The sequence below is a fragment of the Globicephala melas genome, chromosome 15 (assembly GCF_963455315.2).
Source record: "Globicephala melas chromosome 15, mGloMel1.2, whole genome shotgun sequence".
In the NCBI taxonomy this organism is placed as follows: domain Eukaryota; kingdom Metazoa; phylum Chordata; class Mammalia; order Artiodactyla; family Delphinidae; genus Globicephala; species Globicephala melas.
This window is the reverse complement of record NC_083328.1, coordinates 29,429,780-29,455,967: the sequence shown is the minus strand read 5'-3', so window position 1 is coordinate 29,455,967 and position 26,188 is coordinate 29,429,780. Positions and strand designations below refer to the sequence as shown.

Here is a 26,188-nt window from a genome sequence, read left to right as displayed (position 1 = left end):
GGAATAAGGAATTAATTACAAAAATTAGATTTATATGGTACAACCATATTCAACCATTAAAAATAATGTTGAGGAAGTATATGTATTGATGTAAACATGTTAATAATATAACAAGAGAAAAAAGTTATAAAAGTATATATGTAGAGTCATGGTGGAGTAAGTGGGCTCAGACTTAACTTTTCTTCAGTAAACAAGTAGAAAACTAAACAAGATACAAGAAAAAATTTTTTAGATATTGCAGTACAGGACTGCAGTCCCTGAGAGAAGGGAAATGCATGAGATGAGCCCTATGGGCTGCCCCAGCTTTCTTCCTAGATTGTGGTGCACTGATGGAGATCCCAAGCAGAGAATGGCTGTCTTGCTGAGGTAAAGAGAGATTGGCATTCAGAGAGGCTGAGGCAACTGGAATGAGGGGAAGAGTACTATCAGATGAGGAAGCCACTTGGAGAAAGAGCTACAAGAGGTTAGCATAGGAGTCCTTTTGAGTCTTTGCGGAAATATTAAGTCACACATGCAGAGTGAAATTGCATGAGTCTGGGCAGAGAATGACCAAGGACCTTTACACTAAACAATTTCCAGAGCTCAAACAGCAGCGGGAAATGTTTCAGGTCTGACCAGCCATTGTGGTAGATTCTTACTGAATATACGGGTGTAAACTCATCTTAGAGCAAAGGCAACTCTAGCATTGCCCTAATAAAACCAAACTCAGAATTCAACTCACAACCATGTAAAATTCATAATATCCATCATCCAATTTTAAAAAGTCACTCAAGATATGAGGAAGAAAAATGGAATCCATAACCAGGAGAAAAATCAGTCAAAAGAAACAAACTTAGAAATGACAGTTGACAGAATTAACAGACAAGGACCTTAAAAGAACTGATAGAAGTACACTCAGAGATTTAAAGGAAAACATGAACATAATAAGAGAAATAAAAGATATAAAAGAGAACCAAATGAAATAAAAATACTTGAAGTTCAGTGAATGGAATAAATATTATTATATTAATAAATATTAATTAATTAAATGTTAATAAATATATTTAATAAATATTATTAAACACCAGAGAAAGAAAAACAAATTGGTATACTGGAAGAAATAGTACATGACTGTATAATTTGGAAAGAAACTATACAAATTAAAGAAAGAATATGAAAAGAAAAGAAAAAAGACTGGGAAAAAGGAATCAGACCTTTAGTAAACTGTGGGACAATATCAAGTGGTCTAACATACATGTATGGTCAAAAGTTTTACAAATTTAATGAAAAGTACAAGCCCACCATAACCAAGAACTTCAGTACTCTGCAGGCAGGATAAATACAAAGAAAACCACATCGAGGAACATCATAATCAGTTCCTGAAAACCAGTGATTAACAGCAACAACTTTAGAGCAATCAGAAAGACACCATATATATAAGATATATAGGGAAGAACAAAGAATGCACAGTTATCTCAATTGGAACTATGCAAAACAAATCAAATGGCATTATTAAAAGGCTGGGGGAAAATAATTGTCAACCTAGAATTCTATATCCAGCTAATATAACTTACAAACATGAAAGCAAAATTAAGACTTCTGTTTATTAAGATAAACAAAAATTGTTGCCAGCAGACCTTCACTGTCAAAAATAAAGGAAGTTCTTCAAGCAAAGGGAAAATATAAGATGGAAAGTGGATCTACACAGAGGAATGTAACAGTATGTTTTGGAGTTTATAATTTATGTAGAAGCTAATGTATGCCAACAGTAGTGTGAAAGATGGTCAGAGGAATGGAAGTATGCTGGCTGTAAGGGTGTTACATTGTGCGTAGTATAATGTTATTTGAAGATAGACTATACGTTATTAAAGATACTAGATACATACATACGGCAGTGCCTAGAGCAATATTTTTTTAAGTGCAAGTATGGCTGATAGACCAATAGTGGAGGTAGAATGGAATTTTTAAAATACTCAATCCAAGAGAAGGTGCAAAGAACAAATGACACTAAATAGAGAACAAATTACAGGATGGTAGATTTAAACCCAACCATATTGATAGTTAGAATAAGTATAGAGGGTCTAAACACTCCATTAAAAAGCACACGGGCTTCCCTGGTGGCGCAGTGGTTGAGAGTCCGCCTGCCGATGCAGGGGACGCGGGCTCGTGCCCCGGTCCAGGAAGATCCCACATGCCGCGGAGCGGCTGGGCCCGTGAGCCATGGCCGCTGAGCCTGCACGTCCGGAGCCTGTGCTCCACAACGGGAGAGGCCACAACAGTGAGAGGCCCACATACCGCAAAAAAAAAAAAAAAAAGCACACATTGTTGGACTGGGTAACAAAACAAGACCCAACTATGTGACAACTACATGATGTATGTTAAATATAAATATATGGATAGGTTAAAATTAAAGGGACGTAAGAAGATAAGCCATGCAAAAACATACAAACAGGGCTTCCCTGGTGGCGCAGTGGTTGAGGGTCCGCCTGCCGATTCAGGGGACACGGGTTCGTGCCCTGGTCCGGGAAGATCCCACATGCTGTGGAGTGGCTGGGCCCGTGAGCCATGGCCGCTGAGCCTGCGCGTCCGGAGCCTGTGCTCCGCAGCGGGAGGGGCCACAACAGTGAGGGCCCGCGTACCGCAAAAAACAAAAAGAAGCATACAAACACTAATCATAAGAAAGCTAGAGTGACTATATTATTATCAGATAGACTTCAGAACAAGGAATATTACCAGGGATAAAGAAGGCTGTTTCGTAACAGTAAAGCAATCATTTCATCAGAAAGACACACTAAACCTACGTTTATGCATATAATAGAACTTCAAAATTCCTGATATAAAAACTGATCGGACTGAAATTATAAGTAGACAATTATAATTGGAGGTTCCAACACTGCCTTCTCAGTAATTGATATAATATGTAGTCAGTAAAATTTTGGAAGCCTGGGCAATACTATCAACCAACTTAACCTACTTGACATTTATAGAACGCTCAAACCCAGCCACAAAAGAATACACATTCATTTTAAGTGCATATAAAACATATCAGGTTCTGGACCACAAAACTAGTCTCAGTATATGTAAAAGTTTAGAGAACATACTCTGTATGATTACAGATACAATTAAATTAGTAATAGAAAGCTAGTTGGGAAATCCCTAGATATTTGGAAGCTAAAGATTACATTTCTAGATAACCCATGAGTCAAAGAAGAAATCAAAAGGAAGGTTTAAAAATATTTTGAACTGGGGCTTCTCTGGTGGCGCAGTGGTTGAGAGTCTGCCTGCCGATGCAGGGGACATGGGTTCGTGCCCTGGTCCGGGAAGATCCCACATGCCGTGGAGTGGCTGGGCCTGTGAGCCATGGCCGCTGAGCCTGCGTGTCCGGAGCCTGTGCTCCACAACGGGAGAGGCCACAGCAGTGAGAGGCCCGCATACCGCAAAAAAAAAAAAAAATTTGAACTGAATGAAAATGAAAACACAGCATATCAAAATCTGAGGAATGCAGCTGAAGCAGTGCTTAGAAGGAAATTGCTAGCATTAAATGTTTATAGTAGGAAAAATGGAAAGTCTAAAATGAATAATCTAAGATTCTACATTAAAAAGAGCAAATTAAACCCAAAGCAAGTAGATGACACTTCACTAGAGAAGATATGGGGATGGCAAATAAACACAAGACATCCTCAACATTGTTATTCATTAGGGAAGTTAAGACCACAATGAGATACCAGAACACATCCACTAAAATGGCTAAAATGAAAACAACTGAAAATATACAAAGTGTTGGTGAGGATGTGGAGTTACCTGGAATTCTCATGTTTTGCTGGTAGGAGTGTAAAATGGTGAAATCACTTTGGAAGTGGTCTGGCAGTTTCTCAAAACATTAGCTATACTCTTAGCAAATGACACTATTATTCCACCTTTAGGTATTTATCCAAGACAAATGAAAACCTACATCTACACAAAGACTTTTACACAAATGTTCATAGCAATTTATTCATAATAGCACTGAACTATAAACAGTCCAAATGTCCATCAATAGATAAATAGGTTGTGGCATATCTATCTCTACAGCTAAGTACTACTTACTCAACAATAAAAATGAACAAAATATTATTATATGCAACAACATTGATGAATCTCAGAAACAAAATGTTGGGCAAAAGAATTGTACATACTGTGTGATTTGCTTTATGTCAAATTCTAGAAAAGGCCAATCTATAGTGACAACAGACCTGTGATTTCATGGGGCCAGCGGTGAGAGGGATTGAGAATGTTACCAAGACCAAGTTCATACTGCTCGCTGCACAACAGGCCAATAAATCAAGAGATGAATTGTTGGGTCAAGGAATGGCGACAGCAAACCGAGAAGATGGTGGACTAGTGTCCCAAAGAACCATCTTCTCCGAATTAGAATTCAGGCTTCTTTTATACTAAAAGAGGAAGGGTGTGTGGTTGGTTGCTACAAACGTCTTGGGGCTGGAATCCTTTGTTCTTGGCAGCTAGCTGTCCAGTAGGTCATTTCACAATGTTGCTATAAACTTCCAACAAGACAAATGTTATTCTCTGTTCTACAACTTTTTACCTCTATTTAAATGGATAAGTGTTATACCTTTTAAGGTCAGGGCCTTGAGAAAGAGCTATCCTGTATATTTCAGGCTACCGGCAACATTTTTAACTTGTAGCAAAATCAATAGAATACAAAGGTTAAAGTAAAACAGATCCAATGTGGAGTCAGATTTGTTCTTCCATATTACCAGAAGGGACACTATTTGGGGTAATAAAAACATTCTGTCTTGATTTTGGTGGTGGTTTCACAACTGTAAATTTGTCAAAACCCAAAGAATGGCACATTTAAAATGGGTACATTTTGGGGACTTCCCTGGTGGTCCAGTGGTTAAGACTTCAACTTCCAATGTAGGGGGTGTGGGTTTGATCTCTGGTTGGGGAGCTAAGATCCCACATGCCTTGTGGCCAAAAAACCAAAACATAAAACAGAAGCAATATTGTAACAAATTCAAGAAAGACTTTAAAAATGGTCCACATCATGGAAGCAACCTAAGTATCCATCGACAAATGAATGGATAAAGAAGATGTGGCACATATATACAGTGGAATATTACTCAGCCATTAAAAGAAACGAAATTGAGTTATTTGTAGTGAGATGGATGGACCTAGAGTCTCATACAGAGTGAAGTAAGTCAGAAACAGAAAAACAAATGCCGTATGCTAACACATACATATGGAATCTAAAAAAAAACAAAAAATGGTTCTGAAGAAATTGGAGCAAGACAGGAATAAAAATGCAGACGTAGAGAATGAACTTGAGACATGGTGAGGGGGAAGGGTAAGCTGGGACAAAGTGAGAGAGTGGCATGGACATATATACACTACCAAATGTAAAATAGCTAGCTACTGGGAAGCAGCCACATAGCACAGGGAGATCAGCTCGGTGCTTTGTGTCCACCTAGAGGGCTGGGATAGGGAGGGTGGGAGGGAGACACAAGAGGGAGGAGATATGGGGATATATGTATATGTATAGCTGACTCACTTTGTTATACAGCAGAAACTAACACACCATTGTAAAGCAAAATTATACTCCAATAAAGATGTTAAAAAAAAAAAAGGTCCACACCAAAAAAATCTAAAAAAATAAAATGGGTACATTTTATTGTATGTAAGTTATATCTGAATAGTTAATTTTTAAATGCAAACTTTAAAAATCATGTCTATCATATAAATATTTACATAAGTGAACGTGCGTCTACATGTGCATATACATGCAGCAAAGGATCTGAAAGGTCAAACACCAAAGGGGTAAGTTGAGACCAGAGGCCACAATTCTCACCTAGCAGTTTAATGAGGAGGAACTTTAAAATAATCGGGTACTGGCTCCTGTTGCTTTGAGAATACAAAGTGCTAAAGTAACCATTACTGGACTTCCCTGGTGGCGCAGTGGTTAAGAATCCACCTGCCAATGCTGGGGACACGGGTTCGATCCCTGGTCCAGGAAGATCCCACATTGCTGCGGAGCAACTAAGCCTGTGCGCCACAACTACTGAGCCTGCGTTCTAGAGCCCGTGTGTCGCAACTACTGAGCCCATGTGCTGCAGCTACTGAAGCCTGCGCACCTAGAGCCTGTGCTTCACAACAAGAGAAGCCACCGTACTGAGAAGCCCACGCACCACAGCAAAGAGTAGCCCCCACTTGCTGCAATTAGAGAAAGCCCATGCGCAGCAGCCAAGACCCAACACAGCCAAAAAAATAAAATAAAATTTAAAAAAGTAACCGTTACTCATTTTTATATAGATAAGGGTAAAAGCTGCAGAGTATTTACAAGACATTGACATTGCTGACACAAAGGATCTAAACATAAACTGGTTTGGGATAAAAATCCTGTTTTATCTCTTATCATAAAGTTGAGTTTCTGTCTTAGCCTGTTTTAATTTGCCAAGGGCTTGTTGACTTACTACCTTGAAAGAAGGAATGTTAGTTATGGGAAGTTATATCTATTAGAATTTTTTTTTGTATGAAACTGTTCACTTGAAAATTTAAAGGAGGTTATTTGTATCAGCTCTTGTGCATTGATTAAGCTGCAGATTATGATTTCACAAATTTAGTTCTAATTAACCAGTTATAAAAAGGGTGTATAGATTCTCCTACAATTTTTAAAATTTATTTCTTATACAGCAGGTTCTTATTATGTTTTATACATATTAGTGTATATATGTCAATCCCAATCTCCCAGTTCATCCCACCACACCCCCCCACTTTCCCCCCTTGGTGTCCATAGGTTTGTTCTCTACATCTGTGTCTCTATTTCTGTCTTGAAAACAGGTTTATCTGTACCATTTTTCTAGATTCCACATATATGCATTAATATATGATATTTGTTTTTCTCTTTCTGACTTACTTCACTCTGTATGACAGTCTCTAGGTCCATCCATGTCTCTACAAATGAACCAATTTCATTCCTTTTTATGGCTGAGTAATATTCCATTGTATATATGTGCCACATCTTCCTTATCCATTCATCTGTCGATGGACACTTAGGTTGCTTCCATGTTCTGGCTATAGTAAATAGAGCTGCAATGGACATTGTGGTACATGACTCTTTTTTTTTTTTTTTGCGGTATGCGGGCCTCTCACTGTTGTGGCCTCTCCCGCTGCGGAGCAACATGACTCTTTTTGAATTATGGTTTTCTCAGGGTATGTGTCCAGTAGTGGGATTGCTGGGTCATATGGTAGTTCTATTTTTAGTTTTTTAAGGAACCTCCATACTGTTCTCCATAGTGGCTCTATCAATTTACATTCCTACCAACAGTGCAAGAGCGTTCCCTTTTCTCCTCACCCTCTCCAGCATTTGTTGTTTGTGGATTTTCTGATGATGCCCATTCTAACTGGTGGAGGTGATACCTCACTGTAGTTTTAATTTGCATTTCTCTAATGATTAGTGATGTTGAGCAGCTTTTCATATGCCTCTTGCCCATCTGTATGTCTTCTTTGGAGAGATGTCTATTTAGGTCTTCTGCCCATTTTTTTATTGGGTTGTTTGTTTTTTTAACATTGAGCTGCATGAGCTGTTTATATATTTGAGATTAATCCTTCATCCGTTGGTTCATTTTCAAATATTTTCTCCTATTCTGAGGGTTGTCTTTTCGTTTTGTTTATACTTCCCTTTGCTGTGCAAAAGCTTTTACGTTTCATTAGGTCCCATTTATTTATGTTTGTTTTTATTTCCATTACTCTAGGAAGTGGGTCAAAAAAGACCTTGCTGTGATTTATGTCAAAGAGTGTTCTTCCTATGTTTTCCTCTAAGAGTTTTATAGTGTCCAGTCTTACATTTAGGTCTTTAATCCATTTTGAGTTTATTTTTGTGTATGGTGTTAGGGAATGTTCTAATTTCATTCTTTTATATGTAGCTGTCCAGTTTTCCCAGCACCACTTATTGAAGAGGCTATCTTTTCTCAATTGTGTATCCTTGCCTCCTTTATCATAGATTAGTTGACCATAGGTGCATGGGTTTATCTCTGGGCTTTCTATCCTGTTCCATTGAACTGTATTTCTGTTTTTGTGCCAGTACCATATTGTCTTGATTACTGTAGCTTTGTAGTATAATCTGAAGTCAGGGAGTCTGATTCCTCCTGCTCCATTTTATTCCCTCAAGACTGCTTTGGGTATCCAGGGTCCTTTGTGTCTCCATACGTATTTTAAGATTTTTTGTTCTAGTTCTGTAAAAAATGTCACTGGTAATTTGATAGGGATTGCATTGATTCTGTAGATTGCTTTGGGTAGTAGAGTCATTTTCACACTACTGATTCTTCCAATCCAAGCACATGGTATAGCTCTCCATCTGTTTGTGTTATCCTAGATTTCTTTCATCAGTGTCTTATAGTTTTCTGAGTACAGGTCTTTTACCTCCTTAGGTAGGTTTATTCCTAGGTATTTTATTCTTTTTGTTGCAATGGTAAATGGGATTGTTTCCTTAATTTCTCTTTCTGATCTCTTGTTGTTAGTGTATAGGAATGCAAGAGATTTCTTTGCATTAATTTTGTATCCTGCAACTTTACCGAATTCATTGATTAGCTCTAGTAGTTTTCTGGTGGCATTGTTAGGATTCTCTATGTTAGTATCATGTCATCTGCAAGCAGTGACAGTTTTACTTTTTTCTTCCAATTTGTATTCCTTTTATTTCTTTTTCTTCTCTGATTGCTGTGTCTGGGACTTCGAAAACTATGTTGAATAATAGTGGTGAGAGTGGACATACATTTGTTGTTTCTCATCTTAGAGGAAATGCTTTCAGTTTTTCACCATTGAGAATGATGTTTGCTATGGGTTTGTTGTGTATGGCCTTTATTATGTTGAGTTTCCCTCTATGCCCACTTTCTGGAGAGTTTTTATCATACATGGGTGCTGAATTTTGTCAAAAGCTTTTTCTGTATCTATTGAGATCATATGGTTTTTATTCAATTTGTTAATATGGTGTATCACACTGATTGATATGCCTATATTGAAGAATCCTTGTATCCCTGTGACAAATCCCACTTGATCATGGTGTGTGATCCTTTTAACTTGTTGTTGGATCCTGTTTGCTAGTATTTTGTTGAGGATTTTTGCACCTATATCCATCAGTGATATTGGTCTGTAATTTTCTTTTTTTGTAGTATCTCTGGTTTTAGTATCAGAGTGATGGTGGCCTTGTAGAATAAGTTTGGGAGTGTTCCTTCCCCTGCAGTTTTTTGGAAGTTTGAGAAGGATGGGTCTTAGCTCTTCTCTAAATGTTTGATAGAATTCACCTGTGAAGCCATCCGGTCCTGGACAGTCCTGGACTTTGGTTTGTTGGAAGATTTTTAATCACAGTTTCAATTTCATTACTTGTCATTGGTCTGTTCATATTTTCTATTTCTTCCTGGTTCAGTCGTGGAAGGTTATATCTTTCTAAGAATTTGTCCATTTCTTCCACGTTGTCCATTTTAATGGCATAGAGTTGCTTGTAGTAGTCGCTTATGATGCTTTATATTTCTGCTATGTCCATTGTAACTTCTCCTTTTTAATTTCAAATTTTATTTTATTTTATTTTATTTACATCTTTACCGGAGTATAATTGCTTTACAATGGTATGTTAGTTTCTGCTTTATAACAAAGTGAATCAGTTATACATATGTTCCCATATCTTTTCCCTCTTGCATCTCCCTCCCTCCCACCCTCCCTATCCCACCCTTCCAGGCGGTCACAAATCACCGAGCTGATCTCCCTGTGCTATGCGGCTGCTTCCCACTAGCTATCTACCTTACAGTTGGCAGTGTATATATGTCCATGCCTCTCTCTTGCTTTGTCAGAGCTTACCTTTCCCCCTCCCCATATCCTCAAGTCCATTCTCTAGTAGGTCTGTGTCTTTATTCCTGTCTTACCCCCAGAATCTTCATGACTTATTTTTTCTTAAATTCCATACATATGTGTTAGCATACAGTATTTGTCTTACTCTTTCTGACTTACTTCACTCTGTATGACAGACTCTAGGTCTATCCACCTCATTACACATAGCTCAATTTCGTTTCTTTTTATAGCTGAGTAATATTCCATTGTATATATGTGCCACATCTTCTTTATCCATTTATCTGATGATGGACACTTAGGTTGTTTCCATCTCTGGGCTGTTGTAAATAGAGCTACAATGAACATTTTGGTACATGAATCTTTTTGAATTATGGTTTTCTCAGGGTATGTGCGCAGTAGTGGGATTGCTGGGTCATATGGTAGTTTTATTTGTAGTTTTTTAAGGAACCTCCATACTGTTCTCCATAGTGGCTGTACCAATTCACATTCCCACCAGCAGTGCAAGAGTGTTCCCTTTTCTCCACACCCTCTCCAGCATTTATTGTTTCTAGATTTTTTGATGATGGCCATTGTGACTGGTGTGAGATGATATCTCATTGTAGTTTTGATTTGCATTTCTCTAATGATTAATGATGTTGAGCATCCTTTCATGTGTTTGTTGGCAGTCTGTGTATCTTCTATGGAGAAATGTCTATTTAGGTCTTCTACCCATTTTTGGATTGGGTTGTTTGTTTTTTTGTTATTGAGCTGCATGAGCTCCTTATAAATTTTGGAGGTTAATCCTTTGTCAATTGCTTCATTTGCAAATATTTTCTCCCATTCTGAGGGTTGTCTTTTGGTCTTGTTTATGGTTTCCTTTGCTGTGCAAAAGCTTTGAAGTTTCATTAGGTCCCATTTGTTTATTTTTGTTTTTATTTCCATTTCTCTGGGAGGTGGGTCAGAAAGGATCTTGCTGTGATTTATGTCATAGAGTGTTCTGCCTATGTTTTTCTCTAAGAGTTTGATACTTTCTGGCCTTACATTTAGGTCTTTAATCCATTTTGAGCTTATTTTTGTGTATGGTGTTAGGGAGTGATCTAATCTCATACTTTTACATGTACCTGTCCAGTTTTCCCACCACCACTTATGGAAGAGGCTGTCCTTTCTCCACTGTACATTCCTGCCTCCTTTATCAAAGATAAGGTGACCATATGTGCGTGGGTTTATCTCTGGGCTTTCTATCCTGTTCCATTGATCTATCTTTCTGTTTTTGTGCCAGTACCATACTGTCTTGATTACTGTAGCTTTGTAGTATAGTCTGAAGTCAGGGAGCCTGATTCTGCCAGCACCGTTTTTCGTTCTCACGATTGCTTTGGCTATTCGGGGTCTTTTGTGTTTCCATACAAATTGTGAAATTTTTTGTTCTAGTTCTGTGAAAAATGCCATTGGTAGTTTGATAGGGATTGCATTGATTCTGTAGATTGCTTTGGGTAGTAGAGTCATTTTCACAGTGTTGATTCTTCCAATCCAAGAACATGGTATATCTCTCCATCTATTTGTATCATCTTTAATTTCTTTCATCAGTGTCTTATAATTTTCTGCATACAGGTCTTTTGTCTCCTTAGGTAGGTTTATTCCTAGATATTTTATTCTTTTTGTTGCAGTGGTAAATGGGAGTGTTTTCTTGATTTCACTTTCAGATTTTTCATCATTAGTGTATAGGAATGCCAGAGATTTCTGTGCATTAATTTTGTATCCTGCTACTTTACCAGATTCATTGATTAGCTCTAGTAGTTTTCTGGTAGCATCTTTAGGATTTTCTATGTATAGTATCATGTCATCTGCAAACAGTGACAGCTTTACTTCTTCTTTTCCAATTTGGATTCCTTTTATTTCCTTTTCTTCTCTGATTGCTGTGGCTAAAACTTCCAAAACTATGTTGAATAAGATTGGTGAGAGTGGGCAACCTTGTCTTGTTCTTGATCTTAGTGGAAATGCTTTCAGTTTTTCACCATTGAGGACGATGTTGGCTGTGGGTTTGTCGTATATGGCCTTTATTATGTCGAGGAAAGTTTCCTCTATGCCTACTTGCTGCAGGGTTTTTATCATAAATGGGTATTGAATTTTGTCAAAAGCTTTCTCTGCATCTATTGAGATGATCATATGGTTTTTCTCCTTCAATTTGTTAATATGGTGTATCACATTGATTGATTTGCGTATATTGAAGAATCCTTGCATTCCTGGAATAAACCCCACTTGATCATGGTGTATGATCCGTTTAATGTGCTGTTGGATTCTGTTTGCTAGTATTTTGTTGAGGATTTTTGCATCTATGTTCATCAGTGGTATTGGCCTATAGTTTTCTTTCTTTGTGACATCCTTGTCTGGTTTTGGTATCAAGGTGATGGTGGCCTCATAGAATGAGTTTGGGAGTGTTCCTCCCTCTGCTATATTTTGGAAGAGTTTGAGAAGGATAGGTGTTAGCTCTTCTCTAAATGTTTGATAGAATTCGCCTGTGAAACCATTTGGTCCTGGGCTTTGTTTGTTGGAAGATTTTTAATCACAGTTTCAATTTCAGTGCTTGTGATTGGTCTGTTCATATTTTCTATTTCTTCCTGATTCAGTCTTGGCAGGTTGTGCATTTCTAAGAATTTTTCCATTTCTTCCAGGTTGTCCATTTTATTGGCATAGAGTTGCTTGTAGTAATCTTTCACGATCTTTTTTATTTCTGCAGTGTCAGTTGTTACTTCTCCTTTTTCATTTCTAATTCTATTGATTTGAGTCTTCTCCCTTTTTTCTTGATGAGTCTGGCTAATGGTTTATCAATTTTGTTTATCTTCTCAAAGAACCAGCTTTTATTTTTGTTGATCTTTGCTATCGTTTCCTTCATTCTTTTTCATTTATTTCTGATCTGATTTTAATGATTTCTTTCCTTCTACTAACTTTGGGGTTTTTTTGTTCTTCTTTCTCTAATTGCTTTAGGTGCAAGGTTAGGTTGTTTATTTGAGATGTTTCCTGTTTCTTAAGGTAGGATTGTATTGCTATAATCTTCCCTCTTAGAACTGCTTTTGCTGCATCCCATAGATTTTGGGTCGTCATGTCTCCATTGTCATTTGTTTCTAGGTAATTTTTTATTTCCTCTTTGATTTCTTCAGTGATCACTTCGTTATTAAGTAGTGTATTGTTTAGCCTCCATGTGTTTGTATTTTTTACAGATCTTTTCCTGTAATTGATATCTAGTGTCGTAGCATTGTGGTGGGAAAAGATACTTGAAACACTTTCAATTTTCTTAAATTTACCAAGGCTTGACTTGTGACCCAAGATATGATCTATCCTGAAGAATGTTCCATGAGCACTTGAGAAAAATGTGTATTCTGTTGTTTTTGGATGGAATGTCCTATAATTATCAAGTAAGTCCATCTTGTTTAATGTATCATTTAAAGCTTGTGTTTCCTTATTTATTTTCATTTTGGATGATCTGTCCATTGGTGAAAGTGGGGTGTTAAAATCCCCTACTATGAATGTGTTACTGTCGATTTCCCCTTTTATGGCTGTTAGTATTTGCCTTATGTATTGAGGTGCTCCTATGTTGGGTGCATAAATATTTACAATTGTTATATCTTGTTCTTGGATCGATCCCTTGATCATTATGTAGTGTCCTTCTTTGTCTCTTCTAATAGTCTTTATTTTAAGGTCTATTTTGTGTGATCTGAGAATTGCTACTCCAGCTTTCTTTTCATTTCCATTTGCATGAAATATCTTTTTCCATCCCCTTACTTTCAGTCTGTATGTGTCTCTAGGTCTGAAGTGGGTCTCTTGTAGACAGCAAATATATGGGTCTTGTTTTTGTATCCATTCAGCCAACCTGTGTCTTTTGGTGGGAGCATTTAGTCCATTTACATTTAAGGTAATTATCGATATGTATGTTCCTATTCCCATTTTCTTAATTGTTTTGGGTTCGTTATTGTAGGTCTTTTCCTTCTCTCATATTTCTTGCCTAGAGAAGTTCCTTTAGCAGTTGTTGTAAAGCTGGTTTGGTGGTGTTGAACTCTCTCAGCTTTTCCTTGTCTGTAAAGGTTTTAATTTCTCCATCAAATCTGAATGAGATCCTTGCTGGGTAGAGTAATCTTGGTTGCAGGTTTTACTCCTTCATCACTTTAAATATGTCCTGCCAGTCCCTTCTGGCTTGCAGAGTTTCTGCTGAAAGATCAGCTGTTAACCTTATGGGGATTCCCTTGTGTGTTATTTGTTGTTTTTCCCTGGCTGCTTTTAATATGTTTTCTTTGTATTTAATTTTTGACAGTTTGATTAATATGTGTCTTGGCATATTTCTCCTTGGATTTATCCTGTATGGGACTCTCTGTGCTTCCTGGACTTGATTAACTATTTCCTTTCCCATATTAGGGAAGTTTTCAACTATAATCTCTTCAAATATTTTCTCAGTCCCTTTCTTTTTCTCTTCTTCTTCTGGAACCCCTATAATTCGAATGTTGGTGTGTTTAATGTTGTCCCAGAGGTCTCTGAGACTGTCCTCAGTTCTTTTCATTCTTTTTTCTTTATTCTGCTCTGCAGTAGTTATTTCCACTGTTTTTATCTTCCAGGTCACTTATCTGTTCTTCTGCCTCAGTTATTCTGCTATTGATCCCATCTACAGTGTTTTTAATTTCATTTATTGTGTTGTTCATTGTTGTTTGTTTCATCTTTAGTTCTTCTAGGTCCTTTTTAAATGTTCTTGCATTTTGTCCATTCTATTTCCAAGATTGGGGATCATCTTTACTATCATTATTCTGAATTCTTTTTCTGGTAGACTGCCTATTTCCTCTTCATTTGTTAGGTCTGGTGGGTTTTTATCTTGCTCCTTCATCTTCTGTGTGTTTTTCTGTCTTCTCATTTTGCTTATCTTACTGTGTTTGGGGTCTCCTTTTTGCAGGCTGTAGGTTCATAGTTCCTGTTGTTTTTGGTGTCTGTCCCCAGTGGCTAAGGTTGGTTCAGTGGGTTGTGTCGGCTTCCTGGTGGAGGGGACTAGTGCCTGTGTTCTGGTGGATGAGGCTGGATCTTGTCTTTCTGGTGGGCAGGTCCACGTCTGGTGGTGTGTTTTGGGGTGTCTGTGGACTTATTATGATTTTAGGCAGCCTCTCTGCTAATGGGTGGGGTTGTGTTCCTGTCTTGCTAGTTGTTTGGCATAGCATGTCCAGCATCCAGCACTGTAGCTTGCTGGTGATTGAGTGAAGCTGGGTGCTGGTGTTGAAATGATCTCTGGGAGATTTTTGCCGTTTGATAGTATGTGTAGCTGGGAGGTCTCTTGTGGACCAGTGTCCTGAAGTTGGCTCTCCCACCTCAGAGGCCCAGCACTGACTCCTGGCTGCAGCACCAAGAGCCTTTCATCCACACGGCTCAGAATAAAAGGGAGAAAAAGTAGAAAGAAAGAAGTAGTAGAAGTAGAAAGAAAGGAGGGAGGGAGGGAGGGAGGAAGGAAGGAAGGAGGGAAGGAAGGAAAAAAAGAAAGAAGATAAAGTAACATAAAGTAAGATAAAATATAATAAAGTTATTAAAATAAAAAATAATTAAGAGAAAAGAATTTTAAAAAAAAGATGGATGGATAGAACCCTAGGACAAATGGTGGAAGCAAAGCTATACAGACAAAACCTCACACAGAAGCATACACATACACACAAAAAGAGGAAAAGGGGAAAAAATCATAAATCTTGCTCTCAAAGTCCACCTCCTCAATTTGGGATGACTCGTTGTCTATTCATGTATTCCACAGATGCAGGGTACATCAAGTTGATTGTGGAGCTTTAATCCGCTGCTTCTGAAACTGCTGAGATTTCCCTTTCTCTTCTTTGTTCGCACAGCTCCCAGGGGCTCAGCTTTGGATTTGGCCCCGCCTCTGCATGTAGGTCGCTGGAGTGCGTCTGTTCTTCGCTCAGACAGGACGGGGTTAAAGGAGCAGCTGATTCTGGGGCTCTGGTTCACTCAGGCCAGGGGGAGGGTGGTCCATGGAGTGTGGGGGGAACCTGCGGCAGCAGAGACCGGCATGACGTTGCACCAGCCTGAGGTGAGCCGTGCGTTCTCCCGGGGGAGTTGTCCCTGGATCCCGGCACCCTGGCAGTGGCAGGCTGCTCAGGCTCCCCGGAGGGGAGGTGGGGATAGTGACCTGTGCTCACACACAGGCTTCTTGGTGGCAGCAGCAGCAGCTTTAGCGTCTCATGACCGTCTCTGGGGTCCGTGCTTTTAGCCGCGGCTCGCGCCCATCTCTGGAGCTCCTTTAAGCAGCACTCTTAATCCCCTCTCCTCGTGTACCAGGAAACAAAGCGGGAAGAAAAAGTCTCTTGCCTCTTCAACAGGTCCAGACTTTTCCCAGATTCCCTCCCAGCTAGCCGTGGTGCACTAACCCCCTGCAGGCTGTGTTCACACTGCGAACCCCAGTCCTCTCCCTGGGCTCTGACCGAAGCCCGAGCCTCAGCTCCCAGCCCCGCCCGCTCCAGCAGGTGAGCAGACAAGCCTCTCTGGCTGGTGAGTGCCGGTCGGCCCTGATCCTCTGTGTGGAAATCTCTCTGCTTTGTCCCCCGCACCCCTGTTGCTGTGCTCTCCTCCGCGGCTCTGAAGCTTCCCCCTCTGCCACCTGCAGTCTTCGCCCGCGAAGGGGCTTCCTAGTGTGTGGAAACCTTTCCTCCTTCACAGCTCCCTCCCACTGGTGCAGGTCCGGTCCCTCTCCTTTGGTCTCTGTTTATTCTTTATCTTTTGCCCTACCCAGGTACCTGGGGGGTTTCTTGCTTTTTGGGAGGTCTGAGGTCTTCTGCCAGCGTTCAGTAGGTGTTCTGTAGGAGTTATTCCACGTGTAGATGTATTTCTGGTGTATCTGTGGGAAGAAGGTGATCTCCGCGTCTTACTCTTCCGCCATCTTCCCAGAAGCCTCTCTAATTTTATTGATTTGAGTCCTCTCCCTCTTTTTCTTGTTGAGTCTGGCTAAAGGTTTATCAATTTTATTTATCTTTTCAAAGAACCAGCTTTTAGTTTTATTGATCTTTGCTATTGTTTTCTTTGTTTCTATTTCATTTATTTCTGCTCTGATCTTTATGATTTCTTTCCTTCTACTAATTTTGTGTTTTGTTTGTTCTTCTTTCTGTAGATCCTTTAGGTGTAAGGTTAGATTGTTTGAGATTTTTCTTGTTTCTTGAGGAAGGATTGTATAGCTATCAACTTCCCTCTTAGAACTGCTTTTGCTGCATCCCATAGGTTTTGGATCGTCATGTTTTCATTGTCATTTGTCTCTGGGTATTTTTTGATTTCCTCTTTGATTTCTTCAGTGATCTCTTGGTTATTTAGTAATGTATTGTTTTTCCTCCATGTGTTTGTGTTTTTTTACATTTTTTCCCTGTAATTTATTTCTAATCTCAAAGCATTGTGGTTGGAAAAGATGTTTGATATGATTTCAGTTTTCTTAAATTTACCGAGCCTTGATTTGTGACCCAAGATGTGATCTATCCTAGAGAATGTTCCGTGTGCACTTGAGAAGAAAGTGTAATCTGCTGGTTTTGGATGGAATGTCCTATAAATATATATTAAATCTATCTGGTCTAATGTGTCATTTAAAGCTGTGTTTCCTTATTAATTTTCTGTCTCGATTATTTGTCCATTGGTGTAAGTGAGGTGTTGAAGTCCCCCACTATTATTGTGTAACTGTCGATTTCCTCTTTTATAGGTGTTAACAGTTGCCTTATGTATTGAGGTGCTCCTATGTTGGGTGCATATATATTTAAAATTGTTATATCTTCTTCCTGGATTGATCCCTTGATTGTTATGTAGTGTCTTCCTTGTCTCTTGTAACATTCTTTATTTTAAATTCTGTTTTATCTGATATGAGTATTGCTACTCCAGCTTTCTTTTGATTTCCATTTACATGGAATATCTTTTTCTATCCCCTCACTTTCAGTCTGTATGTGTTCCTGGGTCTGAAGTGAGTCTCTTGTAGACAGCATATATATGGGTCTTGTTTTTGTATCCATTCAGTGAGCCTGTGTCTTTTGGTTGGAGCATTTAATCCATTCACGTTTAAGGTGATTATTGATATGTATGTTCGTATTATCATTTTCTTAATTGTTATGGGTTTGTTTCTGTAGGTCATTTTCTTCTTTTGTGTTTCCCACTTAGAGAAGTTCCTTTAGCATTTGTTGTAGAGCTGGTTTGGTGGTGCTGAATTCTCTTAGCTTTTGCTTGTCTGTAAAGCTTTTGATTTCTCCATCAAACCTAAAGAGATCCTTGCCGGGTAGAGTAATCTTGGTTGTAGGTTCTTCCCTTTCATCACTTTAAATATATCATGCCACTCCCTTCTGGCTTGTAGAGTTTCTGCTGAGAAATCAGCTGTTATCCTTATGGGAGTTCCCTTGTATGTTACTTGTCATTTTTCCCTTGTTGCTTTCAGTAAGTTTTCTTTGTCTTTAGTTTTTGTCAGTTTGATTACTGTGTGTCTCAGCATGTTTCTCCTTGGGTCTATCCTGCCTGGGACTCTGTGCTTCCTGGACTTGGCTGGCTATTTCCTTTCCTATGTTAGGGAAGTTTTTGACTGTAATCTCTTCAAACAGTTTCTCGGGTCCTTTCTATCTTCTCCTTCTGGGACCCCTATAATGAGAATGTTGGTGCATTTAATGTTGTCCCAGAGGTCTCTTAAGCTGTCTTCATTTCTTTTCATTCTCTTTTCTTTATTTTGTTCCATGGCGGTGAATGCCACCATTCATCTCCCAGGTTACTTATCTGTTCTGCCTCAGTTATTCTGCTATTGATTCTTTCTAGTTCATTTTTCATTTCAGTTATTGTATTGTTCATCTCTGTTTGTTTGTTCTTTAATTCTTCTAGGTCTTTATTAAACAGTTCTTGCATCTTCTCGATCTTTGCCTCCATTCTTTTTCCGAGGTCCTGGATCATCTTCATTATCATTATTCTGAATTCTTTTTCTGGAAGGTTGCCTATTTCCACTTCATTTAGTTCTTTTTCTGGGGTTTTATCTTGTTTCTTCATCTGGTACATAGTCCTCTGCCTTTTCGTTTTGTCTGTCTTTCTGTGAATATGGTTTTTGTTCCACAGGCTGCAGAATTGTAATTCTTCTTGCTTCTGCTGTCTGCCCTCTGGTGGATGAGGCTATCTAAGAGGCTTGTGCAAGCTTCCTGTTGGAAGGGACTGGTGGTGGGTAGAGCTGAGTGTTGCTCTGGTGGGCAGAGCTCAGTAAAACTTTAATCTGCCTGTCTGCTGATGGGTGGGGCTGGGTTCCCTCACTGTTGGTTGTTTGGCCTGAGGCGACCCAGCACTGGAGCCTACCTGGCTCTTTGGTGGGGCTAATGGTGGACTCTGGGAGGGCTCATGCCAAGGAGTATTTCCCAGAACTTCTGCTGCCAGTGTCCTTGTCCCCACGGTGAGCCACAGCCACCCCCCGCCTCTGCAGGAGACCCTCCAACACTAGCAGGTAGGTCTGGTTCAGTCTCCTGTGGGGTCACTGCTCCTTCCTCTGGGTCCTGATGTGCACACTACTTTGTGTGTGCCCTCCAAGAGGGGAGTCTCTGTTTCCCCCAGTCCTGTCGAATTCTGCAATCAAATCCCACTAGCCTTCAAAGTCTGATTCTCTAGGAATTCCTCCCCCCATTGCCAGACCCCCAGGTTGGGAAGCTGGACATGGGGCTCAGACCCTTCACTCCAGTGGATGGTCTCCTGTGGTATAATTGTTCTCCAGTTTGTGAGTCACCACCTAGCGGTTATGAGATTTGATTTTATTGTGATTGCGCCCCTCCTACCGCCTCACTGCGGCTTCTCCTTTGTCTTTGGATGTGGGGGTATCTTTTTTGGTGAGTTCCAGTGTCTTCCTGTCAATGAGTGTTCAGCAGTTAGTTGTGGTTCTGCTGCTCTCGCAAGAGGGAGTGAGCACACATCCTTTTACTCTGCCATTTTGAACCAATCTCTCATGCATCGATTCTCTTACAATTAAAAGCGTAAAATCATTACCTTTACAAAAACGTATTTTAACACCAGTAAATAAAGCGATTAATAAGTTATCTTTGAAACAGTGTAGAATCTCAGTTATCCTTGTCAGTTAAAAGAAAAATACAAGTAAAAAATTTTATTGGGGGAGATTCTTAAAGTACGTTAAACAGTTATATCACTGCACACACAGTGGATTAAAAATGATTTTTGCTGCTTATTAGATATGTTCAAACTTCTGAAATTTTTAGCTGTCTGGTCCTATTACTTTCCAACATGGAGGCACTTTTCTTACTATCCCCATGGTACTTTCCCCAGTTGTCCTCAAACCATTCTTGTGCCTACTAAACCTTCTTTCTCTCCCTCACACCCACATTTTCTCTATTTTCCTCCTTTTCTTCTTCTAACCATCTCTCTTTCTTCCATTCTCTCTTCTGTCTCTCCTCCCTTCCCCTCCCTTTCAGCAGTCCACAATTGATGTCTAATTCCCTCTAGGCTACCATGGGATACCTCCAACCCCAGCCTGCATGAGTTCTAGTTTGAATTCCCAGGCCTTGTTTGTATCACACATTCTTATAGGATTGTAAACAGTTCTGTGTTTGCAAACATCCTTGTTGACCTAACAGAGCAAAATCTGCCTCTAAGACTGCTAAGCAGGAATCCCTCTACCATGGGTAATTTTTCCTAGTTCCCAGTTGCATCATGACATTAGTGTTTACCTTGAGGAATTTTTGTCACATTAAAGAAAAATTCTCTATATTTGATACCTTTGCATATCAAAAGTTATCTTCTTATTTCACAGTTTTATAATTTTAGTTCACATTTAATTACTACCCAAGATGTAAACTACTGTTTGCTTTAAAGGCTATGGGACTGATTATTGTAGATACATTTTACTTTTAAACCTTCTGTTGTTCACAGAAAGTCCAGTATCCATGCTTGAGTCACCTACGAAAGCTATTTCAATCTCAAAAGAGACAACCCCAGAGGCACAAAATGCAGCCCAGGTACTGATATGAAATGTTCTGTAAGGGATATTCGTTCCAAATTGAGTGGAAGTATCCATTTTACTCATAAAGAAACATTTGGGTTACATTTCATCTTAGAAAGCACTTTAATATGCTTTTTCAAATGTGCTATTGTGAGTCTACTTATTTACTCAATTAAAATAATTTAATTGAATTTTCCAGAAGCTACAGAATTAGAACAACTACATTTTTTAGTCCAACAAATTGGAAAAGATTTTTAAGAATAATAACCATTGTTGATGAAGGTGGATGGAAATGGGTGTTCTCCTACACTCACACTTTTCATGTTTGGGAACACAGGTTTGGAAATGAGATGGAATATTTCTCCAGAATGTCTGGGCCCTAACCCATTCTGGATTAGTGATATTCCAGAGTGTAGAGATCTTAACTCTTAAAGAAGCTTATGCTTGAAAGAAACTGGATCCAGCCTCACGTATCCTTGAAGCATCCTTTTGTTCTCATGATTTTGATAAATGGATTGAGGAATGGGAAATATATATTGTAGAACTGCAGCTGACCACTTAAAAAAAATCAGAACCCACCAATTCAGCTTGCTAAACTTTTTATAAATGTGTTTTAGGTTCTTGAATCCTTTGAGCACCTGCCACCTCTCCCAGAACTACCACCACTACTACCCGAACTGGTAGACAAAATCCGAGACACACTTCCTCCCCAGAAGCCTGAGCTCAAAGTAAAACGGGTGCTGAGACCCAAGGGCATTGCCCTGACTTGGAACATAACCAAAATCAATCCCAAGTGTGCCCCCGTGGAAAGCTACCACATCTTCCTGTGCCATGACATCCCTAATAATAAGATGAGCTGGAAGAAAGTTGGAGAAATTAAAGCTTTACCACTCCCAATGGCCTGTACTTTATCTCATTTTTTAACTTCCAACAAATATTATTTTACTGTCCAGTCAAAAGACATTTTTGGGCGATATGGACCATTTTGTGATATAAAATCTATTCCTGGGTTTTCTGAAAATCTTACCTAAAAGTAAGAAAAGTATTTGATAATTATATATTGTACTACATTTTTTTTTCATACTTCAGTTGTTTGTTTACAATGGTTCTCTAACCCTATTCAATGTCTTAAAGGGCCAGTTCAGATTGTGAACCCTTTATACAGGGACAGTCCTCTTCCCTATGTTGTAAGTGGCCTCTAGTTTCATGAATTTCTGATTTGCATTCAATAAATACTTCCAATGGATATGTTCTAAGACATACACCATCATGGACCCATGTCGCTAAGCTGTGTTAGTTACAATACATTCGGTAACTATGGAGCTGCTGCTTCTATCAGAAGCCCTAGGATGCAAGCAACCACTATTTCCTCTCTTGAATATCAGCTTTTGGTGACCTGCTTGTGGTCAGTATAGGTACAGGAAAATTCAGCTCTTTACTGAGGCCAGATCATCCTTGGGGTGCATCTACACCAAGATTTTATGAAAATATGTCTTCCCGTTCTGTTCAAATTCTAAGGGCTATTAATTTGTGCCCCTCCCTACTCCCCCCTTTTGTTTTAGGCCATGTCAATCATTTAGGGAAATAGTCTAGGTTTTCCCGAAATCGGTTTGTATACTTACATATGTAATAAAACTACTTAAACGTATGCTGTGTACACAAAAAATACAGTATCTCTTGTAAAATAAAAAATTACCCAACCTGCTATTTCAGTGGAGGAAAATGGAGTTGTCTGCCTTAGATTTAAGGCTTTAATTTGCTGATTCCCTAATGAGACCCTTTGCTTATTTCCTGGCTACCGTCATTACAACATAACACTAAGGGGCTCCCATAGATGTCCTGCTTACCTCTGTCTGAGGGAACACTGATGTGAGCTGTGGCTCCTACAAGTAGCCCAAGAAACTTGACGGGTGGGCAGACTGGGTAAGTGTAAGTCAGTCCCTAATGGGACAAACCGTGGATGAGTAATACTAGGACACTGAGAAAACAGAAAAATAACAGTTAGTGTGAAAGTCTGTTCAAGAGAGGCATTCTCTTCTGGTATATAGTGAAAGTTCAGGCCTCAGAGGCTCTGAGATTTAAAAAATTGAACAGGAATGGCTTTCCTTGGCATTTTGTGAATGCTGTCACATCTTCAGTCGTAAATAAAGATGTTATTTTTCAGTCTCCTGTGTCTACCTTTTAAAACATTATGACTGAAAGAGCCAAATTCTGACCTGAATTTGAAGAGATGAGCTGCCCTCTGTGAGGTTCTATTTCAGGCTCGGAGCAGTGGAGGGTGTCCTGCAGCACAGGACAAGGGCTTCACTTGAGGACAACTGCACCCTTGGGTTGGCATCAACTAGCCATTCACTCACTGAGCGAAGCCCAAAGCCAAGACTTTGGTGTGCATCAGCAGAGCGAAACTGCATCCCAACCAGCAGATCTTCTGGAACGTTGATAGGTATACAAGTCTTAAGCAAAAGAGCTCTTCACAATAGTAGAATGAGGAGGAACGCTGATAGCAAGCAAGCATCTTACAGCTGGTGGCCCAGAAAGCATTAATGTTTCTTGCCTTTTGGAGGGGCAGGAGCAAGATCCTCAACTGTTACCTATCAGGGACACCAGAAGAGAACCGGCCTGAGAACAAGACCCAGGACTGTACAGTTACATAGTACAAGGTAAACACCCCACCTCCACCCAGGAAACGTTTCATGCGCTTTTGGTGGGAAACCTTTATGCCTCCTTGAAGCAACAGACCCAAACTCCTGATCAATGAGCTAAAATTGAATATATTGAGAAAAGGCTGTGGGGCCGTTCCTGGAATCAGCAGGGAGCTGAGAGACTCTGGCTTGGAAAACAGGAAAGGGGAAAAAAAGATACTTTGCAACAAATTCCCATGAGGTTTCAAACCTGAGACAGTTTATGCAATTTATACCCCATAATAATATGTTAAGATATTTTCTGCCCATTTTAAAGAGTGGAAACAGGTCCAGGGAGCTTAGTTGGCTTGCCCGAGTCACAGAGACCCAGCCCATTCACATGCGGCGCCCTGGTCCTGGGTTCCGACTGTATACACAGGCTGTGCGGCCTCGTGGGGACAATGGGCGGAACAGAAAGCCTTTCCCACTGTCCTTGCTGCCTTGTGGTTCCAGAATCAAAGCCCAGACACATATCAGATTGGCTTATCCTAGGGCATGTGTCAAAGCTGCAAGGCGAACAAGAAAGTAAACCTCTGGCATTTTTGGTCAGTGAGAGGTATACTCCGCTACTCTTGACACTCAGGGTAGGTGTAGTGGCTTTGGATGATGTCCATGTCGCTAAGCTGGAACTACCTTTCCAAGGATGTCCTTCCCTGGCTGGTTCAAGTTTAGCGTTGGTCACGTGACACTGCATGCATTTTGGAGTAGAAGCAAAACATCAGTTCTGTGTTTTATGTTCTGAAGATAGACACGGGGCATCAGAGCGTGGAGGCTTCTATGCTCTGCTGGCTCATAGACCCACAGCTCCTGCCAAGTGCCTGGCCAAGTGAAGGGCACCTCTGCGTGCTGCTCTGTGCCTTTCCTATAGGCTGTGTTTCCTGTGGCTTCGAGGCTGGAGGTAGTCACACACAGACATGCTTCCAGTTCGTACTTGTCCGCTTCCTTCCTTCCTTCCTTCCTGACGGCCACCTGGCTGACCTCTGGCGACTCCAGACTCAACACTAGACCCAGAGGGAACACTTTGCATAGGCTTCTCCACCAGCTCTCCCACACTGGGCCAAGCCTAGCCCCTGTAATCAGTTCCAAGTTCTATAGTTTTGATGGCTTCCTCACCAAGACCACAGGGCCCCCAGACAGAGTAGGCGCATCCTCACCCCGGGAATTGAGTATCAGGGCAGTAGCTTGTCCACCTGTCCTGGACACTGAATGTCTCCTACGTTGTTCTCGTGGGATAAGGAATTCACAGACAGACCCTGAGTCTGAAAGCCAGTTCCAACACTTACCGTGAGGTCAGCATCTCTGAGCCTGCTTTTTCTCAATGTGTAGAATGAAGGCAGTGCTGACTGCTTCCTTCTGCCTCTTTCTCCCTCTCTTTCCTTGTTTAACTGGTTCTGCTGCCTGAGCTCAAGAGCCCTGATTCAGGGTCATTGTAAGGAGTTAACGATGTAACATAGAATACCTAGGACAAAGCAAGTCCTTTATTAGTAAATGGTAGAAAGCAAAAACGTAAAACCTTTGCTGGGGATGGGTAAATTAGAAATACCTTGTTTCCGAGGTAACTGCTAATTTACTGGGCCAAAGGGTCAGCAGGAGATGGCATGTCACTCAGAGGTGGCCATGGAGATAGAAGAAAATTCTTCTAAAAATCATAATGTGAACACGTTTCCAATATGGAGATAGAGGCAGAGATTGGAGTGATGCAGCCACAAGCCAAGGAACACCGGAGCCACCAGAAGCTGGAAGAGCCTCTGGAGGGAGCACAGCCCAGCCAACACCTGGATTTCAGACGTCTGTAGAGCTATGAGAAAATACACGTCTGTTGTTCTGAGCCACCAAGTTTGTGGTAATTTGTTACAACAGCCCTAGGGAAACTAACACAAGCACTCTTCCCTGGGACCACGATTTGTTCAAAACGTGGACACCTGGCCCTTACCCCATATGCTGCAGAGGTGGGGCCTCCTGTGTGTTCCTAGACACTCATGTTGGCCTGGGGGGGTGGTTTTATGCCCCCAACATGGAAGATGCAAAGCCTCTGTCAGTCATTTCACAATGTCTTCTGTCAGTGAGATGTGCCCGACATCGTGACATCAGATGGTGGCTTTATCTTTAACTGGTAGATGGCAGCTGTTGAAGAATAATCAGTATCAAGGCTTCAGAAAACAAAGAGCCTTATTTGGGGTCCTAAGAATTGCAATTCGGGAGTCAGATTCAGGTAAAACCAAAAGAGTATTCTGGGGAAGAGGGAATCAGGGGCTTATAAAGGCAAAAGCCACAAGGTTATGGTCTGGCGAGAATTATGACTGATGCAAAAAGGAAGTATTTGTCTTTAAGGGATCGGCTGAAACGAGTTATTTAGGGTAAGGGTCTAATAGGTATCTTGAACTTCTGGAACATTGTGCAGATGTTCTGGATGCCCGTGTTAAGATACTAAGTGGTCAAAGGTCAGATTCCACCCGGAATGAGACGTGCGTGAATCCCACTTCCTCGACAGCCTCCTGGCTCCTTTCCGGAGAGCTCTCTTAGCAATACTCACTCCATCTTATTTTCCTTTGACACAGCTGAAGTGGCAAATGCTCAGAGATAGACTTACATTACCTATTACCACAAATCCAGAGGATAGAGTTAAATCATTGAATTTTAAAAATCAGGAGTCCTACAGTGCAGACAAATCTAATTCAGTCAGTTCCTACCTTTCAGCCTCCTGAGATTTTCTCAGGGGGAGGATGTGGCTACTTGATTTTTTTTATCTGTGTTG

General features: G+C 40.2%; 1 protein-coding gene across 1 annotated transcript in view; it reads left to right on the top strand.

Moving 5' to 3' along the window:
* Positions 1 to 20,768, top strand: part of ATF7IP2 (activating transcription factor 7 interacting protein 2) — a 73,909-nt gene extending 53,141 nt beyond the window's left edge. Inside the window, exons 10-12 of the mRNA XM_070043623.1 lie at positions 15,648 to 15,850; positions 16,099 to 16,283; positions 20,683 to 20,768. Of these exons, the coding sequence (XP_069899724.1) occupies positions 15,648 to 15,850; positions 16,099 to 16,283; positions 20,683 to 20,704 (410 nt within the window). The 3' untranslated portion in view covers positions 20,705 to 20,768. The remainder of the gene's footprint in view (positions 1 to 15,647; positions 15,851 to 16,098; positions 16,284 to 20,682) is intronic.
* Positions 20,769 to 26,188: the final 5,420 nt, after the last annotated feature.